This window comes from Panicum hallii, chromosome 8 (genome assembly GCF_002211085.1).
Source record: "Panicum hallii strain FIL2 chromosome 8, PHallii_v3.1, whole genome shotgun sequence".
Classification (NCBI taxonomy): Eukaryota; Viridiplantae; Streptophyta; class Magnoliopsida; order Poales; family Poaceae; genus Panicum; species Panicum hallii.
Window position 1 is genome coordinate 3,124,764 of NC_038049.1, and position 22,030 is coordinate 3,146,793.

The window sequence follows — 22,030 nt, forward strand, 5'->3', positions numbered from 1 at the left end:
CTCGGTCCGATTTGGCTATTTGATTGCACTATTCTCGTTTATAATATCCAGGTCCATGAAGCCGATGTTATAGTACCCCCTTCTTCAGCATTATTGCACCTTCATCCTACATGATACAAAATAAAAGAGGGGATTAAAAAGCACAGAAGTAGTAGAGCTAGAATATAGAAATGAGAGGAAACACTTACATAACAAATGCATTGATGAGGGACTTGTCTAGGGCGTCTTGATGGTATAGAAACCAAAGACTCTCAAACTCGATCCATATGTCAGCTAGCCCCCTCCATAAATGGCTACTTTTAACCCGAGCTGCGATCATTGTGTATCCATCTTCAGATGCCTTCATGTACCATTGATGCAACTCATACATTCTCATTGGTAGCATCTTCAGCAACTCTGGCCACATAAGAGGTTCACCCAATACAAATCGTTTTCTGCCAATACAAATCGTTTTCTGCCTCCCCCGGGTGAAGCGGGATATGATCCTCCCCTCAGAGTTGAGCTTTTGTGAGTTTCAATTCCACCACAAAGTTGGCCCTAGCTTCATTCTGTTTTGAAAGCACTTGGAGCTTTGGGATTGTTCTTCGAGCTAGGGAATGGTTGACTGACGAGCCCTTCTATTTAAAAGACTTTGTCATTGAACGGTCATAGTCCAACAGTCTTTCTTTCTCCCTTGGCTGGCGTATGCCTATAAAGAACTTCTGCCCGGCTGGATCCACTGGTTGCATCGGCTCATGCTTCCTTGGCATGAATTGTTCTCGAACCTCCTTTGTCACATGCTCATTCAATTCCTCATCAGTCATTTCGTATGCTAACTTCGGAGGTGGAGGCTTCTCTTTCTTCTTAGCTGGGTTCTTTGCCGCCTTAGGAGGTGGAGGGAGTGAAGCCTTCTTAGGTGGGTTCTTCCTTGGCGGACTCATGCTGGGGTCCCTTTGAGCGGCTAGTGACGGCGGATCCATGCTAGGATTCCTTTATGGAGATGGTGACAAAAGATTCATGCTGGGGCCCCTTTGTGTGGGTGGTGACGGTGGACCCATGCTGTTTGGTGGCGTTGGCGATCTTGGCCTTGAGTTCTGAGCGGATGCTGCGGAATCTGTGATTCCTTGCGGAAATCATATGTAGCGCTTGTTCCAACAGATCCAAATGTGGAGGGCATGTTGTAGTTCCTCTTCTCCATCGTCTCCAGGGATCTCGAGGTCGAGGTCTTCCCATCCTTTCTCGACTCGGTCAACCATGACTCTAGCATAACCTTTAGGAATCGCCGCACCATGAATTGTCCCGCCCTGGAAAGGTACTTCAGCAATACCATGAGCCACTACTTTGATCTTTTTCCTCTGCTGATAAAGAAGCTCACAGGGGGTCCTCACTGTGATGTCGTCCACAGAGTAACATTGTGGGTTGTCCGCAACCATTTTAGTTCGGTCTCCGGCTGGGTGCTCCGTGGAAGCGACGTTACTACGGCGTTGAGAGCCGGGGCTGCTCTCCATATTAGCAGCTGATGGAGCTTCTTGTTGCCGTTGGCTAGCTGCCATTGCATCTTCAATCAAAGCTACTCGTTCTTCTATGGCACGCATCTTCTCTTCCTGTTCAACCTTCCTTCTGCATCGGCTTCGATAAGTCTCAAATGAATATATAAATAAAAAATTACAAATTTCTCTAACTATAAAGCATGAAATGAATCATAAAGACCATCAAAGAAGAGAGGATGAATAAATAACCTTTTGAGCACTTGGATGAGTGAAATCCCCACAAATCTTGAGAAAAATAGGCAGCACCTCCTCTCTAAAACACCATGAACAAGAAGCCCGAGCTCGGTCAAATGGTTGGCTCGGGCTCGGGGAGGAAGAAGGTGGTCATTTATACGTGTCGGGCAACTTATTACTGGCTGGTGGCTACAACCGATTCTAGGTGAGGCAACTTAGTACCGGTTGAAACCCCCAGCCGGTACTAAGTTGCATCTAGGCAATTTAGTACCGGTTGGAGCCACCAGCCGATACTAAATTGCCTCCAGGGGAACTAGCCGTTGCTCACGGAGCTGTCTTCGTACCGGCTGGTGTTCTTAACTGGTACTAAGAAGCTCCCCGGGACACTGCTCTTTCCGCCCAGTACTAAATACACGCGTTAGTACCGGCTCGAAATGCAACCGGTACTAATGCAACGACGAATGCTCCGTGCTCTGGTAGTGACCTCCCCCTTCTCCAACTCCATGATGGAGCTGCTCCATGATGGAATTGGTGGAGTGTAGATTTTTTTTAAAGTAGAGTGCTCCAAACATGATATAGTATATAGCGGCTGGAACTCTATTAATTATTCTTTTCTCCTTTTCCATTGACGGTATTTTAGTATCAAAACAATATTTTCCAAGAGTAAAAAATGAATTCCCTACTATCTTGCGGAATCTCTGTCAAGTCACTTGCTGCCAACTCTCGGCATATTATACACCCTGTAGTGATTTTTTTTTTCACGATCATGCCTGAGCAAGTTTTCCATTAGAAGGAAGAGAAAGAGTTAAAGGGGGGTATTGACCCCAGGAAGGAAACTAGAAACCACCCTGTAGCCTTTAATTTAACCTGATGGCCATATGCCCATATCTTGCTGATAATGGCAGAAAGAAGAGTTGGTCCAAAATTCGACGATTTAATGGATGGGGACGTGAGCAACAATATATAACACTGATTGTGTTCCTTTACGCTGATTTCTTAAGACAGGCTAGCCAAGTGTTACAATTTCAAGGACTAGCTTTAACAGAAAGGAATTACAAAACCATACCTTAGAATTAATTAGTCAAGGAAAAATGAATCAATTTCCAGCTCTAAATAACAGAACTTGACGGGAAGTGGGCCCTTTTATTGATCAAGGTTCATTTTGACTCAAGTCCCTCTTGTACAAGATGTCATTCCATGCTTTCAAAGACAGCCGGATGTCCTCCCGCAGCAGGACTGTTACAAAGCAATTGGAGATATTATTTTTAGGTCCCTAGCCACCTTTTCCCTTTTGCCTCCTATTCCCAACAAGCCAACATTCCAATGTTTGGTTGCTCACATTGTCGACTCATATGGAGATGACTAGAGCACTAGGCATGAGCTAGGTGTCTATGCACAGGTTAAGTCATGAAAATTCAAGCAAATGCATTCGAATTCTTTTTGTTTTTCATTTAGAGGATGTGAAGTTTTTCTTTCCCTGGATGTCCATACGAACAGGCCCAAGGATGGCCCAATCCTCTTTTCCATATCGGAATACGGCCCACAGCTCATGCCATCTTTCTCTTTTCTTTCCCGTGCGGCCCATCGCTTCGTCTCCGCGCTCTCCGATTCGTCGCCGACGACGCCATGCCCAGCCTCCTCCCGGCGCATCAATGCAGACGAGCCCGGGGGCGAAGACCGCAGCGCAGGTCAGGCGGCGCCCGGAACCGAGGGAGAAGCGGCGGCAGGGAGGTCCCACCACGAGCGCGAAAAACAGGCCCTTCTCTATTCTCTGCCACCGCGGTAGCCGCTCCCCGACCGTCTTCACTGGCCTTCTCACCCTCCCTGCCTCGTCCCGGTCCGGCTTAGGGCGCCGCCGTGCCGCCTCCTCATCTGACTCCTCCTAGGAGGGCGCTATGGGGTCCGTGGATCTGATTGCCGCCTGCCTCGACTCCACGCCAGGTCGGATCTCTTCGCCACTTCGTCCTGATTCCAGGTCCATGTTTGCTTGTCCCAATTTATTTCAGAAGATACAGCACGAGGTTTCAGCTGCTGTCGTGTGGAATTCGTGTGGTTTCCTCAACCTTTTCTTTTGCACCTACTTATGCGAATTTGCGTTGTCCAGATAATAATATCTGATAAATGTTCCTGATTTGAGCAATAAACCTGTTAAAAGAACCATCTTTTTTACATCCTGGACTGAAACGTTGATTATTTTTGTTGCCAAATTTAATGTTACAACGCCCGATAAATTATTTAACTTGTCGGGCTTTGTTACCAACTTTTGAGCTTCTGAACCTACAACTTGTCTCCTGTAACCAGTTCAATTTGTGAATAATTTAACACTAATAGCTTGCAATGAGTTCTGAATGTCAAACTATTATCTTTTTTACTTTGAAGAACACTATTTATTTATTTACTGTTGTTGCAGATTGGAGATGAGATTGCAGATGCAATAGTTTATGTTGATGCGAGCACTCTGGAGGCGTTTCCTCTGCTTCTCGAACTCGGTGCTCGTGCTGTGTGTAGCTTGGAGATTGCATCGCCCCTTGATGCTGTGAGATTCCTTTACTACCTTTCTATACCTGTTCGTAAGTTGCAGTGAGTGAAGTATGGTTAATGTGAGTGCAGAACTGAATGCAACATGTTTGGTCCATCAGAGCTCAAGCAAGTAAACACGTGTCTAGTGCACAAATGAAATGATAAAGATCAGGAAGCATTCGTAGTTAGATTACTTTTTTTCTAATCATGGGGAAACTTGTACTGATGCAGTCACATTAATTACTTATATTTAGGAGTAGTTACTTGCACACTTTAGGATTACAGGGAGTGAGTGAGGATGCTGGTGATGCAATATTCTCCACTGGTAGCATCATAGTGATTTTATATAACTGTTCTGTGCCTGCTCTCAATGGTCTTTATGCATAACAGATTTTGAGAAGAACATCATTTTTATTTCTTTTACTGCAGGTATTGAAATGCTTCCTGAGTATTGAGTTGGTAGTATGCACACTAAGTTTTTTTTTCCCAGTGGCATTACATTCTAGCTTGAGGGCCTTTAGAGTGTCTCCTCTAGTAATGTATATTTTAATTATAATTACTGCCTATTACTATTGGTCTTACAACACCTTGAATTCTTGTAAAATTGATATATTCTCTTTAGTTCAGTACTTGTGATGGATTGGAAGTGCCAGCCCTGATAACCTTCGTGTTGACTTCATGAAAAAAATATTTTGTTCTCCTACTCTTTACCTGAATGTGTGTTGTATCATGTGCTTTGCAGGTTTCTGACTGGCACTCAAAATTCTCTCATCTATTAAGGAAGATTGTAGTGCATACATCCCGTCTTCTTAGTGATGCACATCGGTATATTCTGCGATGCCTGGGCAACCATGGAACTGTTTCACATTGCACTGTGCAGTCAGCTACTTCTGAGGTGCTTACCCACTGCAAGACTATATTCGTTGTGATGTATTGCTTTAAGTGTTTCACTATCCTGCTAGTTAATGTTTTTCTTACACTAAAACTGTAATGGTAGAAAATTACCGAAAGTACCTTTGGTTGGCACTGAACTGTAAGATTGTGTATAATGCGTATTCACGCTCAGGGCAGCGGTGCGGCGGCGCTGGTGGGAGCGGGGGAGTGGCTGTTGCGCGGAAGGGGCGGCGGTTCCAGATGCAAAGCCGGAGGAAACGACGACACGGAGGCAGCAGCAGGCCCAGCGGCCGGCCCATGGCGACGCAGTGCCCAACGAGGATGACGGGCAGTGTAGCCAGGGATCCAATCTGCAACGGGAAGAGGTAATCCCCTCTGCTGCTTGTGGACCATGACGGCGCGGTGGACCAGAGGGATCCGCCGCGCATCCTACGAGGACGTTGCCCCCGGCGGAGATCGATCTCCCCGGGGGCGGCGCGAGGGCAGCAGAAGCCAGAGGCCTAGGGTTAGAACCTAGGCTCGTGATACCATGCAAGATTGTGTGTAATGCGTGGGTTGTATTGCATTGAGCCCCTTGGGCGGTATATATAGAGTACAGAGACTTGGGGGGTAAGGCACCTCCCTGATACATATGGCAGTCCGGGATTACATATCCTAACCTACCAAATATACTCTAACATGAACTTCCAATTTATTTTCTTAAAAAAACAAAATTTATATTTGTTTCAATCAAATTGTGCCATCTAACACATCTTTACGTAGTCTGCAGCAACTTGCATGTACCCTACTATAGGATATATCTGATTTGTTATTTTATTATATTGTACTAGTGAGCTTGAGATCCTAATGTTTTGTCTTATCTTAGTTATGTAGTATAGCTGTCGAGTACTGATAGAACATCTTGCTAGTGGTGTTTTCTTTGAAATCCACCGTAACTTCTGCATTACTCAGAAAAATTAAAGTAGATTTCTATGTTGCTCCTGTTATTCATCTTGTTTCCTTAGAACGCTCGGAGCAGCTTCAAATAGTATCCTAAATTTGTTCAAGCGGGCCTTTTGAATCTTTTTGTGAAAACTTATTGCAGATTGGCCACTCAGCATACGTTGATTCTCCACTTAGGCCACATGCTTTTCGGGAGTATGAGACATTACTTGTTCAGGACCATGAGGAGCTTTTTAAAAAGCATGAGAAATCAAACAAAAATAAAGACAATATTAGTTACACAGGGAGTGATTTCACCTCAGACGCTGATAAATATTCTGAATGGGGTTCTGGAGTCCATTATGGATCGAATTCTGAATCCATCCCGACAGAAAGGATTTTGTTTGATGGCGACTTAGGCCAGTTAGAAGCAAGCGGAAAGAGGCTGTCTGTAACTGTATCTCACTTTCCTATGATTTTCTCTCCTATTTCCTCAAGAGCTTTTGTTCTTCCTTCTGATGGCATCATTGCTGACTCATGCTTGTCGAATCAGCATGAAGATTCCCTTGGCCCTGGTCTACCCTCCATATCTACTGGTGAAGCTTTTGAAACTGATGAGGTTCCTCCAGGAGTGACATTGACTGCTCAATTCCTGTATCATTTGGCCAATAAGGTAACAATTTATCTCATAGCCTCAAAGGACATACCACTTGCTAGCAACTTCTATCTGGGTTTGTTCCTTTGTTGATCACCATTCTTCATTGCAAAAATGTGTGTAGATGGATCTAAAGCTTGACATATTTTCATTTGGTGATACATCAAAGATTATTGGGAAGCTGATGATGGATATGTCAAGTTTGTATGATGTTGGTCGTAATAAGAGATCTGCTGGTCTATTGATCATAGATCGTACCGTTGATCTCCTAACTCCTTGCTTCCACGGCGACTCATTTCTTGATAGGATGCTGTTGTTGTTGCAATGCAAGGAAAGGATGTTATCATCATATTCCGTGGTGAAAAATCCACAGACTCCTCACAAGCATTCTCACGCTGCCGTTAGACGTGTCCCATTGGACATAAAGGTACCTTTTGAAACAGCCTTTAACAAGGAAGAACCTAAGAGTAGGACCAGTATGCTGTCTGAAGGTATCATGTCATTTATGTCCGGTTGGAATTCTGCTGAGGTTGACTCTGAAGCTACCTGGCTACCTGATTATTCTGACAAATCACACTATGACAGACTTGGCAGTGAACTTGGCACTCTAAGTGGTTCACTCCTATCCAATTATGCTGGAGTACGCTACTTACAACCATTACTAGACAGAGGAGAAAAGGATAGATTAATGCTAGTTAAGAAATGGCTTATCGAAGCACTCAGCATGAGAAACTATCCTCTGCATCTAAAGTTCGACAAGGAGCCACTTCTGTTTCTGAGATTCATTCTATGGTGCAAATTCTCTCCCAAGATCAGTTGTCACTGTTAAGAAACAGAGGAGTTATCCAGTTAGCTCTGGCTGCTGAAATGACTCTCCTGGAGCCTCAAAGTTCTCGCTGGGATGCTTTTACTAGTGCTGAGAGAATATTAAGTGTAACATCTGCAGAGACAACTCAAAATCTTGCCAGTGAGCTTCGTGATTTCATCAACACTAGCACTTCAGTGGACCCTCACAAGCAAGCTACTACAATGGGATCTTCACAGGGACTACTTAGCTTTCAGGATGTATTACTTCTAACAGTTATTGGGTATATCTTGGCTGGTGAGAATTTTCCTACATATATAGCTGGTGGTCCCTTTTCTTGGGAAGATGAGCAGTCACTTAAAGATGTTGTGGTGGACTCTCTCCTTGAGCGACCATCATCGGTGAAGCTACGATTCCTTGATGGCCTGGATAATGAACTTGAAGCTAAAGCAAGATCCAAAGATGTTGAGAGAAATAATGACTCTACTGAGCCAGCATCCAGTACTGATGATTTCGATGATGAATGGGGTAACTGGGATGACAATGACAATACTGATGACCAAAAGGAGGAAGCTTATGGGGTCATGCAACTTAAGTTGGAAGTGCAAGATAGGGTTGATCAACTTTTCAGTTTCTTTCACAAATTGTCCAGTATGAGGTTAAGAAACCAAGCTCTCGAAGAAGCTAGCTGCATTAAGTAGATTTGAAACTGATAGCTACTCAAGAAAAGGCTTACTTTATAAATTGCTATTAGCTCTGTTGTCAAGATATGATATACCTGGCCTCGAATATCATTCATCAGCTGTTGGTCGTATATTGAAAAGTGGGTAAGGGAGAATTGGGCTTGGACAGGTGGGTTTCTCAGTTACTTTATACTTGCCTGTGCTGTCTTTTTGTTTCTCTCTTTATTTTCATGTTTCATTTGCAGTCCAAACCAAGCTTTGGTGATCAAAAGGTGCTTATCATTTTTGTTGTGGGGGGTATTAATACTCTGGAGGTATTGTCCATTTTCTTCGGTTTCTGTTATTCGATCATGTCATGATTTAAGTCCTATGATTCTCCCAGACTGTTTGGTATTTACATGATTAATCTCTATAGCAAACTGCATGAATCCACCACTGCTTTTAATTGTAGCAGATATCTGTTGTCTTTGTCATTTATCATTCTATGAAGAATGATATTTTAGTTAATTGATCTGCTGTGATAGCTTAATGTATTTTTGTATATGAGTTTGATAGCTTAATGTATTTTCCTTGGTATAATGAGTTTATCTTGGTATGAAGGAAGCATGGACCCTTACGTATCCTCTGATTCAAAATACATGTCATTTTAGGATATTTTTCAGTCAAACTTTTTTAACTTCGAGTGTTTGACCATCTATATATGAAAAATGGCATAGATTGACAATCTAAGATATATGTTACTAAGATTTTCTATGAGAAGTACTTTCAAAATTTTTTATTACCTTTCTTTGAAATGATATATTTCTTTATAGAAATTGTTTGTCAAAGTTTAACCTTGTAGACCTTGTTGATGTCAGATGGAGTATTATTTTTTGTCAATCTTTTTACATTGTATATATATTTTCTGCCCATTCACTGTACAAAATATAATTCTATAATAGTAAGTTTTAGTTACTGCATGAAAATGACGTATGTTAGTTTCAATGTTTTATTTTTCAACAAAGAATCTCCAAAACTCCAGCGCTTGTAGTTTTATCTTTTGAAAAGTAGAACGTGGATTCTGAATGCCATACAGTAGTAACATTATAACAAACAAGATGGCAATCAGTGCCTTATACCAAACCAAATGGCCTCGTTTATGCAAGGAGCGGGAAGTTATGAAGGCATTCTCAGAGAGCAGCAGACCAGATGTGGAGCTTATTCTTGGTGGCACCACCCTCTTCTCATTCCAGATGACATGTTTGACTTGATGTTGGGCTCGTAGGCCCAACCTTTATGCTTGAGAGGCCTAATGCCATTGGGTTGACATCACGGATTGGTGCACAAGGCTTCTGAATAAGAGTGTCAAATAAACCAAATTATTGACACAGCATTTTTTTTCAGAAATTTTAATGTCTGATGGAGCAGAATGTTCACACTATGAAAGCAAGCTGTTAGCAATTCATAAGCATCCTTGGGGACCCTCTGTCATAAGCTGCAAGGTATACTAACAGTTTGTCATAGGTTTTCAGCACCAGCGATACTGGCTTTTGCAGTAATCTTCGGAAAATGCACATACTGCTGGAAGCTATGCAAAAATGTATGCTTCTTATAGAGTCAGTGGCCAGCAGGCTTAGAACGTCAAAAGGTAGCAAACAATAGATAAATCTGAATTAACCTGCTAACTATATACTCAGAACTATAATGCTAATGAGCTTTTTTTTCCTTGTTTCCGAAGAATTGCATGCCAGTATAGTAACCAGCATGTAAATCAGTGTACATTGTATGGTTGTGATATGGAAATTTTGGAGATTCACTGCAGTTAAACTCTCAAACATCGCTATGTTGAAAATTCATCCAAAATATCTTTGATTCAGTAGAATTTATTCTGAATCTTTCGGTCCTCGAGTCATCTAAGGCCTTGGAATGAAACCTTTGTCAACTGTGATATCCAAGTGATTTACAAGGGTTAAAGGCAGCTTTGCATTATCTTATGAGTCGTGTTATTATTCATATTCTCATTGGCCGAAAGGGCAAATAAGAGAAAAAGGTGGAGCTACTTAATAGTTATGTTGCACAAGGCAGCCATACAGGAGAACAAATGTTCATCCCTGCACATCTTGGATCAGTTGTTCTTGGACAGTTGGTTTCAGGAGAATCTTGGGGTCACATCTTTGTCAATTATCATCCCCATGATGCAATGCAAGGATGCATCGGACCCTCCAATTATTGCTATGCAAAGAACCGAGAGACGCACAGGCGATCACACGTGCTGCTGCTAGAAAAAAGAAAGGAATGAACCTGCCATCGATGCTCAAGGTTCTCCGGCAGATCTGACATGGAGGTGTCTCTGTTGCTTCATCACCCTGCCTATCTGCTTAATTGTGCTTAGCAGCTGGTGACCACTGGACTAAGCCATGTTTTTGTGTGTATCCTTGCCTGCCTGATTGGTGTGGTGGTGGTACCGCGCTGGCTGTCCGTGGAATGGCAGGCAGGCCAGGACCTGAATGATTCATGGTCCTGCAGGGATGGATGGATAGGTTCGTGCTTGCTCCTGCAGCGCTCTTTTCCTTTCCTTTTTCCACCCTTTGGTTTTGGTGTTATTACGTTTTGTCGGCAAACATTAGTAAATCTGTTAGAGAAAAACTGAATCTTGTGAGAAATTAGTGTGACCAAACTCATCAAAAGGAATTTGGCGGCTTAGAAATCACCAGGCATATCAAGTCAAGGAGGGGGGAAGGATGTGCTGAATTGGATGCATCTTCGCATGTATCAATCTTCCTGAAATGATCCTGTCCCCTGCACACCGGAGATGAAGAAGAAGAGGACGCCTGCTTCGGACACCGAGGCGAGTCCACGGTCACCGGAGCTGCCGGCGCTTTGGTCCGTGGACATGCCGCCTGCGCATTGATTGATTGATTGATTGGATGCTACCACATGCATGGCGACAGACGAGCTCCAAGTAGAGACAGGTAGCCGAGAGGGGTTTGGCAGCAGGTGCCCCTTGGTTTCTTGCTTCAGAGCTGTTGTCCCTTCATCGCTAAAGCGGCTTATCCCGACGGTCCTTCGTTGTTCTTCTAAGGCTGTGGTATAGTATATAGTGTGGCCCTTCCATCAAGCTGTGCTGTAGTGATATGTGGCTCTTCCATCACTGTTCTGGGGCTGTGGTGTAGTGATAATGCGCGCACGCAGCGACGCAGGCCCGTCGGAACAGTGCTGGAGGGGACGAGGCCGGCACATGCATGCATGCCGTGGATTGCTTGGTGGCCCGGCCGTCGTCCATGCTCTATGGTTCCATGACCTGTTAGCCTCTATATAGTAGTACGTATGCAGGAACCAACTGATCATTCGCTGACTGAATCTTTCCGAGCTGCGCGATGAGCTTACTATGCTACATTGCGTACTGCTGCTTTCTTTTGTGCTAACCACCTCCTCATCTTTTAGAACTACTAATCCATCATCAATCAACCGTGTACACGGGCTACAATACTCACATATAGCTACATTGTAATATCTATCCGGTTGTGGTAAACTTTGGTTGCTGGCTTTCTTTAGATTGAGGAAACGTCAGGATGAATATCTACAGCCCAGGTTGCTGCCTATTCTATATATATACTTTCCCAATATTCATGGTTTTTCTCCTTTGCATCACAACGCCTCTAGTGCTTATTCTACCTCTTATTCATAGCTTTTTGTATTTTATATATACTTTTCCATCTATATTCATAGTTTTACATAATGGCATAAGTGAGAAATATAAAAAGAAATTAAAATTAAATGGATATTATTTTCAATGATCAGTTGAGCTTATAGAATTAATTTTCGTATGTTTATATTTTTTTAAGAATTTTGGGAATTCTCTTTTTTATTAACATGAAGACTCTGAAATTAACCTTCAATTAGTAATAGTAAGATAGAATTATTATTTCCTATGACATGATTTAGGTCTCCTTAAGGTGAAAAGTATATGTTAACGGCACCATTGAAATCAAAATAGTAGTGCGCATATTGGTTGTGCATTTCATAGTTCATCTGAATTCTCCAGATCTTCAGAGCTGGAGCTGTAACATCTTTCCTAAAGCCAGTCTCAAGCATTGTGGGTTTCTTGATCTAACAGTGATATGCTAGGCTAACTTATCCTAATTCTTACCATGGACCCAAACCCCAAAAGTCCATCATGCAACCACATGAGAGAGGTACCACATGCCTAGTCCTGAACCTTCTCACTGTACTGGCTGTAAGCATCATGACCTTTCAGGACCAGAGAGAGATGCAAATAAAATAGTCCCCTCCAAACTAGTCCTTTCTTCACAACAAAGCCAGGCATGGACCACACATGCATGCAGCCTCACTCACCTTTCAACCATGCAACCACACATTGTCAGTTCCAGTTGATCTTCCTACAGTATTAGCAACCTTTTTTGCAGGACAAACGGTGGACCAGACCTTGCATGCAGTTTCTTCCTTCTCTCCTCTAAAATTAAAGTGCATAGATGGCATGGATGCATGCCTTTCAAGCTAGCCTGTAATGTGACTTTACAAGTGTCTAGTGCCTTGCTTGTGCTTTTACAGTATTATCCTATATATGGGTATCTTCAGTGGACAGCATCCATGACCGAATCCATAGGATGTTTGCATTGTAAACAATAGGATGGATCAACACTTTGGGAGTTTTGGTATCTCATCAAGGAAACTAAACATTTCCTTTTTCTTCCTCAGGAACATCGTCATAATGTGGTCGTAAAACCTGAATTTTTTTACAAAATCCAAACAAAATTGTTTCATTCTCACTCGACAAAAAAAAAACAAAAGCCAACCTGAATTAACCAACAGGGTTACAATAACTCGATCAGGGATAATAACTAATTGATCGATATATATCATGAGAGGTACACACATACATACATACAGCACGCGTATTGACAGGACATCATGTCGTCGTCGTATGTGTGCCGACATGGAAATAGAACAAGCTCTGCTTTCTCTGTCAGAGTAGATCGTGTCAGTGCTTTGGCGGGCACTGGTAGCACTTGGTGAAGAGCCCGAAGGTGTCGATCTGCCGGACGAAGTTGACGGTGCTGGCCCATCCGCCGAACCCGAATCCGACGACGAGCACCCACGCCACCACGAAGCAGTTGGCGGCGTACATCCCCGCCCAGCCGCCGAGCCCCCGCGGCGGCCGCTCGACGGCGTTCTCCCTGGCGGCCGCCGGCGCGAAGGTGGCCATGTGCGCCAGCGCTGGGATGATGTAGACGGTGAAGCTCACCAGGAGGGACCCCACGGTGGAGTTGATGGGCCCGAAGAAGGGGAAGATGATGGCAAGGAACCAGATGGGGAGCACGACGGGGAGCCTCGCGGCGGCACGGAGCGCCACGCTCCGGGCCTCGTGCACGCCGACGAGCTTCTCCCACACGAAGTAGAGCGGGGTGCACGCGAAGCCGAAGGTGATGAACTGGTGGACGAGCATGAGCACGACGGCGGCGTCGCGGAAGCCGGAGCGCGGGAGGAGGGAGAAGGCGTTGGAGTGGTCCAGGAGCGCGTCGCCGAAGGCCCAGTACACGGCGGAGGCCGACGGCAGCGTCAGCGTCAGCACGTACAGCGTGGCCACCAGGTAGATGAGCTTGAACTTCTGCGGCTTCCACATCGCGTGCATGATCTCCCTGCAGAGATCGACGGCCAGGCCACGTCAGCACGCATGCGTGCTTCAGGCACTGTGAGGTCAAAGCTAGGCTGGCAGAGGCTTACACTGTGACAGCATGGCCTCCGAAGGTGTAGAGGATGTTGGTGGCCCCAGTGAAGTAGAGCACCATCTTGCTTGGCCCCGAGTGCGTCACACCTTCCACCTATAATGTCGTTTTGTTCAATGATATTACGCTATGCATAGATCGACCTCGCGGCATGCATAGAACTAGAAGAACTCACCTGGCCATGCGCGATGGCGGCGATGGTGAGGTACCATGCGGTGTAGGTGGTCATGAGGAGGCCGAGGAAAGACCAGATCCGGTAGTTGTGGAAGGAGGGGATGAAGACCGTGGTGGCGCAGCAGGCGCCGAAGATGTACGTCCACGTCCGCTTGTCGTACTTGTCGTTGATGTAGTAGATGTTGCTGCGCATCCCATGGATCATCAGTGCACACATCGTCAGATCATGGATTAGGAAGAAACTGATCATCACTACTTTAGATTGATGTGACTTTGATTCATGTAAGATGGGTATTATTACCTTGCACATGCGATGAGCTGGATGACGGAGCCGAAGAGGAGGAAAGTGCAGTTGAAGAAGAGGCCCATGTTCCTCCAGTGCTTCCCCAGCAGCCCATCCAGAACCTCAAACCACTGCTCAGATCACATTTGCAGCCACATCGACCAAAGAATCAAGATCAAATTCCCCATACTTTTGTTGTGTTTATATCGTTCTTAGATCATCATCGTAATGGAAGTAAGTTAAACAACAAAATAGCAAATAAACCTGTGATAGTACCTGGATGACATGGTTCCTGAAGTCGACCTTCTCTCGCTCCTTCCTGGTGCGGTACTCGACGTAGAGGACGCTGATGAGGTAGGCCGTCCAGCTGCCCATGAGGCCGTAGAAGAGCTGGAAGACGATCCCGGACGCCATGCCCAGCTGCGAGAAGGAGTAGGGCAGCGTCAGCAGCACCTGTGCCACCTGGTTCGACGCGCAGCTGAACCACGCGTCGTACACGGACCCGCCGTGCCAGAATAGGCTCGACAGCGCCTGGCCGCCGCCCCTCCTCGACGCCGTGCCGCCGGCTTGTTGATCTCCACCGTCGCCGCCAGCCTCGCCGCCGCCACCGCCGGCCCTCTCCATCTCCATGTAGTTCCCGGCCACGATCGTCTCCACGTTCTCCGACGCCATCCTGGTGGTATGATCTGATCGATCTCTCTCTTCCTCCTAGCTCCCTTCTCGTAGCTGTGATCGTCTGACGCTGCTGCTTCCAATACTATATAGCTAGACTCTCGAGCTGGCGAATCACCAGAAATTAAAGAAGAAGAAAAAAATCATGTGTGTCACTGTAGTGTGCTGTGATGGGTGCGTGCATGGATGGACGGGGCAGCACACGAGCGGCCCTGGCCCATGCGGCTAGCTGATGACATGCAACTTGTCATCTTTTTTTTTCTCTTCAATAATTTTCTCTCTCTCTTTTACATATTTTATTTGGTATATAGGAGAGATCTAGCTAGCATCTAGCACACATATAGATAGTGATTGTTCATGGCTGTACGTAGCTAGAGCCTACAGCTACAATGGTAGCTTGGGGCACGTACGGACGGACGTATATGTAGGGAAAGATGGCATGGCTAGATAGGATGATGAGATGGAGATATGGGCAAATGCATCAAACAAAATGTGCAATCAAAATTTGAAGACTTGCTGGATTGTGATCTTTGCTTTGGTAACCGGACGTGGTTGGAGCTTAGCAGTGGCTGATGCAAAGTTGGCGCATGCCCTATGTGACACCATGCATGTACATCCTTATATACAAATCATCATTGGTTGATGAGGTGATCAAACCAATGCTTGTAAACAACACCTTAGTTTTTTATTATAATTAAGTAAAAGTAACCCCTAAATACACTTCTAAATATTTTGACTGTGCCATTATGAAAATAATAACAAAAAAGTGCTTGCTCCTTCTCTATATCACAGCCGGATTAACATTACTACATAGAATTTACATGTGTTTGAGAGAGTAAAAATGAAATTTCCTATTAGTTTTTGTGGGCCTCAAATCTATCCACAAACTTCTAGTACTTATGACTCCGATAAAAAGCTTTTGTCTGTTAAAATTACTAGGCCGTGTAGAGGCATGGTTTGCTGGACCGGTAATCAACAATTAAGAAGCTGCTAATTAACTTGCATGCATCAACTAATCAAAATTATCCTATATCCCAACCTTTAGACGGGAACAAATTTTCTGTCAATACTTTTTTGTTCTGGCTTTTTAAGGAGATTTTGTTCCAGTGTATTGATTGTGGGTCACCCTGCAAATCTTTGCCATACAAGCAGCTCTGAGAGCAGTAGCACAACTAATTAGTTGTCACACGTGTAACATAATAATTTGGAGCACCATCACCCACCCCTGGAGCAATCATGGATACTGATGAGTTGATGAATGGAATAAAGGGTTAAGGGACATCAAAAGGAAACTAGGAGAGCAGGACATCCTAAAAAATAACTCTGTTCGTTGATGCGTGATTGCATATATATCCTTACTTGCGATCAAGTCGGCCGAATCCTTGAATTATAAATTTCAGATAATCAAGTATATATCAGTTCAAATAAGCATCACAGTTAAGTGATGAGCAATAACTCTAGCTAATTGTACAAAGTTTAGAAGAAACTAATAATTAAGTCTGCTTAAAGTGAAAGAAAGTATTGAGATCTATGTTGCGATGAAAGAATCACAATCAAATAGCTAGCATCAACTGATCGAGTTTCACTACAAGAACTATTTAATCTGTGACGGATTTTTCATGACGTTTTCAGAGAACGTCATGGATTCGCAGTTCTGGATACTAAGTCCAAAAATCACGATCAATTTGCATCAAAATTTAGCATCAGCTGCTTTACTGGGTCGTACATTAATGAGCATTTTTTTCTTCTAACTAAAACCACAGAAGGTTCATTATGGTCGAGAATTAGGTTATCTATTGCCTTTTCCATGATAAAAACACATAAAACTAAGTTTTGCCCATATATTGATCACTTGATGGTGCAACAATGCATTAAAGTATCCAGAGAAAATACAGTAAAGGTAGCTAGTGCGTGCAACAGAAAATTAAAGTACATGCTTAAAAGGTGCATGTTCAAAGATATGATTAGGAGGTCTCTATAAGGAATCAAGGAGGCAGGCCCAGTCTAGCATTTGTTAATGCTACAAATCTTCTCTCTTTAGTTTCTTTATTATTCAAGATCCATGCATCTTAAAGAGCTTGAACTATAATATGGAATCAGATTTGCTCTTCTACTTCACATTAACTAACAAGATCATTCATGAGCCAGCTGAGATTAAAAATATGAAACAAAGGTACTCTCCCGGGTGGTGACCATAATTTTCAAAAAGTAACATGTTTCAATTTTCAAAAAGGAACATCTTAAATTTTATGTTGAATTCAAACTTTAATAGATCAAATTCTGAATGTACATGAAGTAGATATGTAATGTGGATGATTTTGAAATGTGTATAAACAAATTATAGACAAGTGAAACATGTTGAGACCTTTAAAAAACAATTTTGAATGTGGGCCCACCCCAAAAACAAACGGGTGATATATTCCGCTGTTCCAAGCGCTTGCATATCAAAATCACCCCTGCGGCAAGACTTAATGAGAACTAAGAAGTTGGCACTTCCAGTACATTTACAATTATGATGGTCTTGACAATAGCTTCTCGATCTTAATCATATTAATTAGGGACAAAGCAAAAGGCAAATCCCATTGACGTGACATGAGTTGCTAGCTAGAACTATATGTGTCTATGATCAATAATCGTTCTTTCAGAGATCACATGACGGGCAGTACTGTCTACCTGTTTTCTGTAAATTTGGTTATTAGGCAACTAAATGATGAGTAGCTCCTCACAAAGCGATCGATGTGACAAAATATATCCCGAATGGCCATAAATTAAAAGAAACCATAAGACTGAAAATGAAGGTACAATTTGTTGAGGCTGACTATATACCCAACCAATTCCTTCAATATTTTTGCAGTTCAATGAAGACAAGCCAAACTAGCTTTCTGACTTCCATCAAAGCTAAGAAACTGGTATAATTGGAATGATGAGCAACCCAAATGCATAGGGAAAGAAATTAAAACTAATTCATTAAACTGCAGATCTTACATGTGCGTACATTGGTATATATGTTGCACCGCTGTACATAATATAAAAATAATCGCTATATAGCTAGATATGTGCTTTTCTTTTTCTTTTTTGGAATGTTTGTGCTGCAGTCGACCTTACCAGGTAGCTTCCAGTTCGATCGTGATCGATCTCACTCTAATGATTACCTTTGGAGGTGCAAGCAAACCTAGCTAGCTGTTGGCGACTAGTTAAACAAATCAAGATGTACCTTCTTCCCTTCCCCTGTTGTTGATGCACACAATTAAGAAGCTAAAGGCACACGCGGTGATACCTCAGCTGCTATAGCCCCCTCTCCCATCATGGCCGCGCGATGGCCTCTCTTTTTCTTCGTGCATGCATGGACCATCGCGTTGCATCTAGCTAGCTTTTTCCTGAACCGGGACCCCGTTCACTCGCATTCCTGCCACCGTACGGTCCAGGCCAGGGTTAGTTCCAGCTATACACCTTGCCGACCATCTGTCGATCTGCATCTCCCCAGAGGATCGACGTTCATGGAGATCAACTGTATTTTTGACACGCAGGAGCTTCCTTTCAATTTTGTCATGATCATCATCACATGCCCTTGCAGCATGATGCATGCTTGCTCGATGGATCGGTCGATCGACTGTGATCAGTGCGAGAGAGGATGAAGAAAGAGGGGGCACGGGGACGGGAATGTCTTTGGAGTTGGCACGCAAGGCTGGCGATGGCACGCTGCATATGCATGGGCCTGAAAAGGGCTCCTGAACCGTCGTGGGATGAACCAGGCATACCAGGGATGGATCTTCGCAATCTCAGCTCCTTGGGACGGAGCAAGGATGATCTTCGATTGCGCGGCTGAACTGAATGCGTGCATGTGCCTTGGGAAGAAATTGGGCGTGATTGCGCGATTGCTTGCACGCTTACATCCTCTCTGATACTTGCAAGTAGCACTGATATATAGCGATTGATCAGCTAAATGCAATTCATCTGGGCATGCGCAGTACTACTGTTAAGAGCTTCATCTAGCTATATCAATGTGTTCTGAACTTTTGATGCTTCAATCACCTTGCATTACCCGATTAGGTAGTCTCCAACAATCCACGTCGGCTAGCTACAAGTATATAGACATCAGATTAGTTTTTATTTATTTGCAGGAGAGAACAAATGAAGAGAGAGAGAGAGAGAGAGAGAGAATGCTAGATGCTACTCCCTATTAGTGTTTTGCCTTTTCTAGATATATATTTTTTGCTATGTATTTTATATATTTTATCTAGATGTATAGCAAAGATTATGAATTTAGAAAAGCCAAAACGACTAATAATTAATTTAGGATGAAGGGAGTACAGTCTACCTATCCATAATAATTAGTGAAATAATAATTGTAGTGGTCCACTTAATTTTGATGGTGAAAATACTAATTAATACACATCTGTTGGACACTACAAAACTGAATTCAGCAAAGTTTGCAATCCACCGGCAACGATTTAGCATTTTCAAAGGAGGAGGGTTAATTTGATAGATTTAGAGCTAGGTTTGCCGAGGTTAGAGAGCCCCCCTGTGGGCAGCATACTGGTAGAGTGGTGAGAGACGGTAGTGGATGTTATATTATTGCCAACAACAAGGGAGACATGGGGCTCCTAACTTTCTTCCTCTGCAACCTTTATTTTGAAAAAATTTCAAACAACTAATTCATAAAAGTTATTCACGGCAACATCTTTAGGTAAGTTCAGTTTTTAGGAGAACTTCTAAAATACTTTCTGGTACAATTTCATCGGATATTTTTTTAAAAAAAATCGTTCAACTAAGCTGAAATAAGTATTTCCTACGGGTCCCATCCATGTGAAAAGAAAACCTTGTAGGACAGTGGCTGCCCCACCAAACAGAAATCCTACACAAAGGGATGATTTATCACCGTGCACCACTACTTAACCAGTAGTAGTAGTCACAAGTACAAGCCTAGAGGTCAGCACTTCGTTAATATAAAATGGTCCGTAAACTTTTCTTGTAAAATTTGTTGAATCAACAAACCACATACATAAAAGCAGTTCGAATCACTAAGAAATGATGTGTAAACATTTCTTCTTAAAACATCGAATCAACAAACTTGATATTGATATGTAAAAAAGATAGTGTGGGGGAGGAAAACGGCCAAGAAAACTCTTTTTTCAGCCATTTCTTTGTTCGTTTATTCACTCATAAAAATAATTGTATAAATATTTTCTGGTGAAAAGAGATATGAATGATGGCTGGAAAATCTTTTCATCGCGCGCGATGCTATCGTAGAAGGGCCAGTAGCCTTGTTCATCTTCTTTCCCAAGCCAAGGGAGAGGGGAGCGGCCGCTGACGAGGGGTGGGAGGTAGGGGAAGCGGCCGCCAGCAAGCTAGGGGAGGAGGGAGGGGGTAGAGCCTTTGCTGGCGAGGGGTGGGAGGTGGGGGAAATGGCCGTTGGGGTGGTGGTCGAGGTGGCGGAGCTTAGGGTTCGGGGTTCCAAGGCTCCAATGGCCACCGGCCATAGAGGAAGAGGTTGGCGGCGGTGGTGGCGGTAGCGGTTCGGCCGGCGGCAGAGACGAGGCGGCGTGGGAGCGCTCCCGACCAGATGGGGCCGGACATCCCGTGGGCGGTGCCTAGCGGCGGAGGTGAGGAGAAGACGGTGGTAGTAGGCGGGCAGCGCGACGGCGAGAGTGGTTACCGCCGGAGGCAGCACCAAAGACGGGGTAGGTGAGGAAATATGGGGGTGCTCCTGTGTGATTGGATAAATTCCAATCACAGAGCGAGGAATAGCCCCCCCCCCCACCCCAGCAATTACCCCAATTATGTGCCACGCTTCCGGATAAAAAAATACTGATAACTGAAACAAAATAAAACAGATTATTATCTGTTTGCATTACTCTTTTAGTCTTTTATTATCACGTGCTGCCGAATCATGTCACAAACTGGGCCGCGCGCTGTTGAATCCGAGAAGGCCCATACGTTTGACCCCTCTGGATAAAAAGCGCGGGCTTCTTTGTGCTCGCCAGTAGGCCGGCCCAATCCCTGCTCTCGCTGTACGCAGAACGCTAATCTTTTCATTTTTTAAAAAAGCAGAATGCCAGAGTTTGCGCTTGTTTTCTCTCAAACAGAACATGCAAGGGGATCCTGTATCGGCACTGGATTACTGACAACGAAGAACAGAAGCAGCTGCATGTATAGACAAAAAGTTTGGATACCAACAAAGTTGCTGAACCGCCGGATTGAGCTGGGAGTCGGTGTGACTGAAGATGAGATCTGATCATCTCTGAACATGCCGTGCTCCGGTTCTCAGCTGACAGCTGAACGATCAGAGATCGCATTTTAGGTCCGATCCTCCACGACCAAACTGACATGATTTTTGTTTAATCAGAAGAGGATGGAGCAGTCATGCGAAATATATCACTACTTATAACCTGAACATGCGTATCAGTGAGCGTGCCCCATCATCCGCCCATGCATGTGCTAATGTCTTTCTTGGTTTCAGAGGCAAGAAGATGGACAATCATGGAGAGCATAATATATGGGGAGGCTGGCTCTCGTCTAAGCTTGTTCAGATAATGGCCAAAGATCCAGCTCGTTGTAGGATGGACGGGCGCCGGTTTTCGAGGAGTGGAGCGCGCGCCAATGGCGAATGATGAACAAACCGGCCGTGGCAATCATCGGCTGCCACGGCGCAGGCGGCAGGACGCCGCCGGCAATGATTCCGGCGATCCAGACCGGATCAGCCGCAAAGCTCTCCCACCGTCTCACGCTCACGCCCCTCGTCGCCAAGCCATCCTCCTCGAAGCAGCAAAAGACACCAGGCCAGGATAGGCTAGCCGTTCGGGGTCTTCCGCTAATGATGGGGCGCAGTCCTTTCGAGGCGCCGGAGCGGAGGCTTTCGTCTTTCCACCGGGCGCCGGCACACCCATTGCACGATAAACCACGCAACCGTGCAGCAAGCAGACCTCAATTGGCACCCAGCCACCAGCATCGTCTTCCTCCTCGGAACCACGGGGATTTTTTTTCCGAGCTCTAG

The 22,030-nt window shown here is 44.3% G+C and overlaps 1 protein-coding gene and 1 pseudogene across 1 annotated transcript; one reads left to right on the forward strand and one right to left on the reverse strand.

Moving 5' to 3' along the window:
- Positions 1 to 3,107: 3,107 nt before the first annotated feature.
- LOC112903372 lies at positions 3,108 to 9,970 on the forward strand (annotated as a pseudogene).
- A 3,046-nt stretch (positions 9,971 to 13,016) lies between these two features.
- LOC112903373 (putative auxin transporter-like protein 4) lies at positions 13,017 to 15,106 on the reverse strand. The gene is made up of 5 exons (XM_025972617.1): positions 14,641 to 15,106; positions 14,383 to 14,495; positions 14,083 to 14,266; positions 13,906 to 14,003; positions 13,017 to 13,820 (listed from the first exon to the last, which is right to left on the reverse strand). The coding sequence occupies exons 1-5, from the start codon at positions 15,034 to 15,036 to the stop codon at positions 13,163 to 13,165; spliced, it is 1,449 nt and encodes a 482-aa protein (XP_025828402.1). The 5' UTR covers positions 15,037 to 15,106; the 3' UTR covers positions 13,017 to 13,162.
- Positions 15,107 to 22,030: the final 6,924 nt, after the last annotated feature.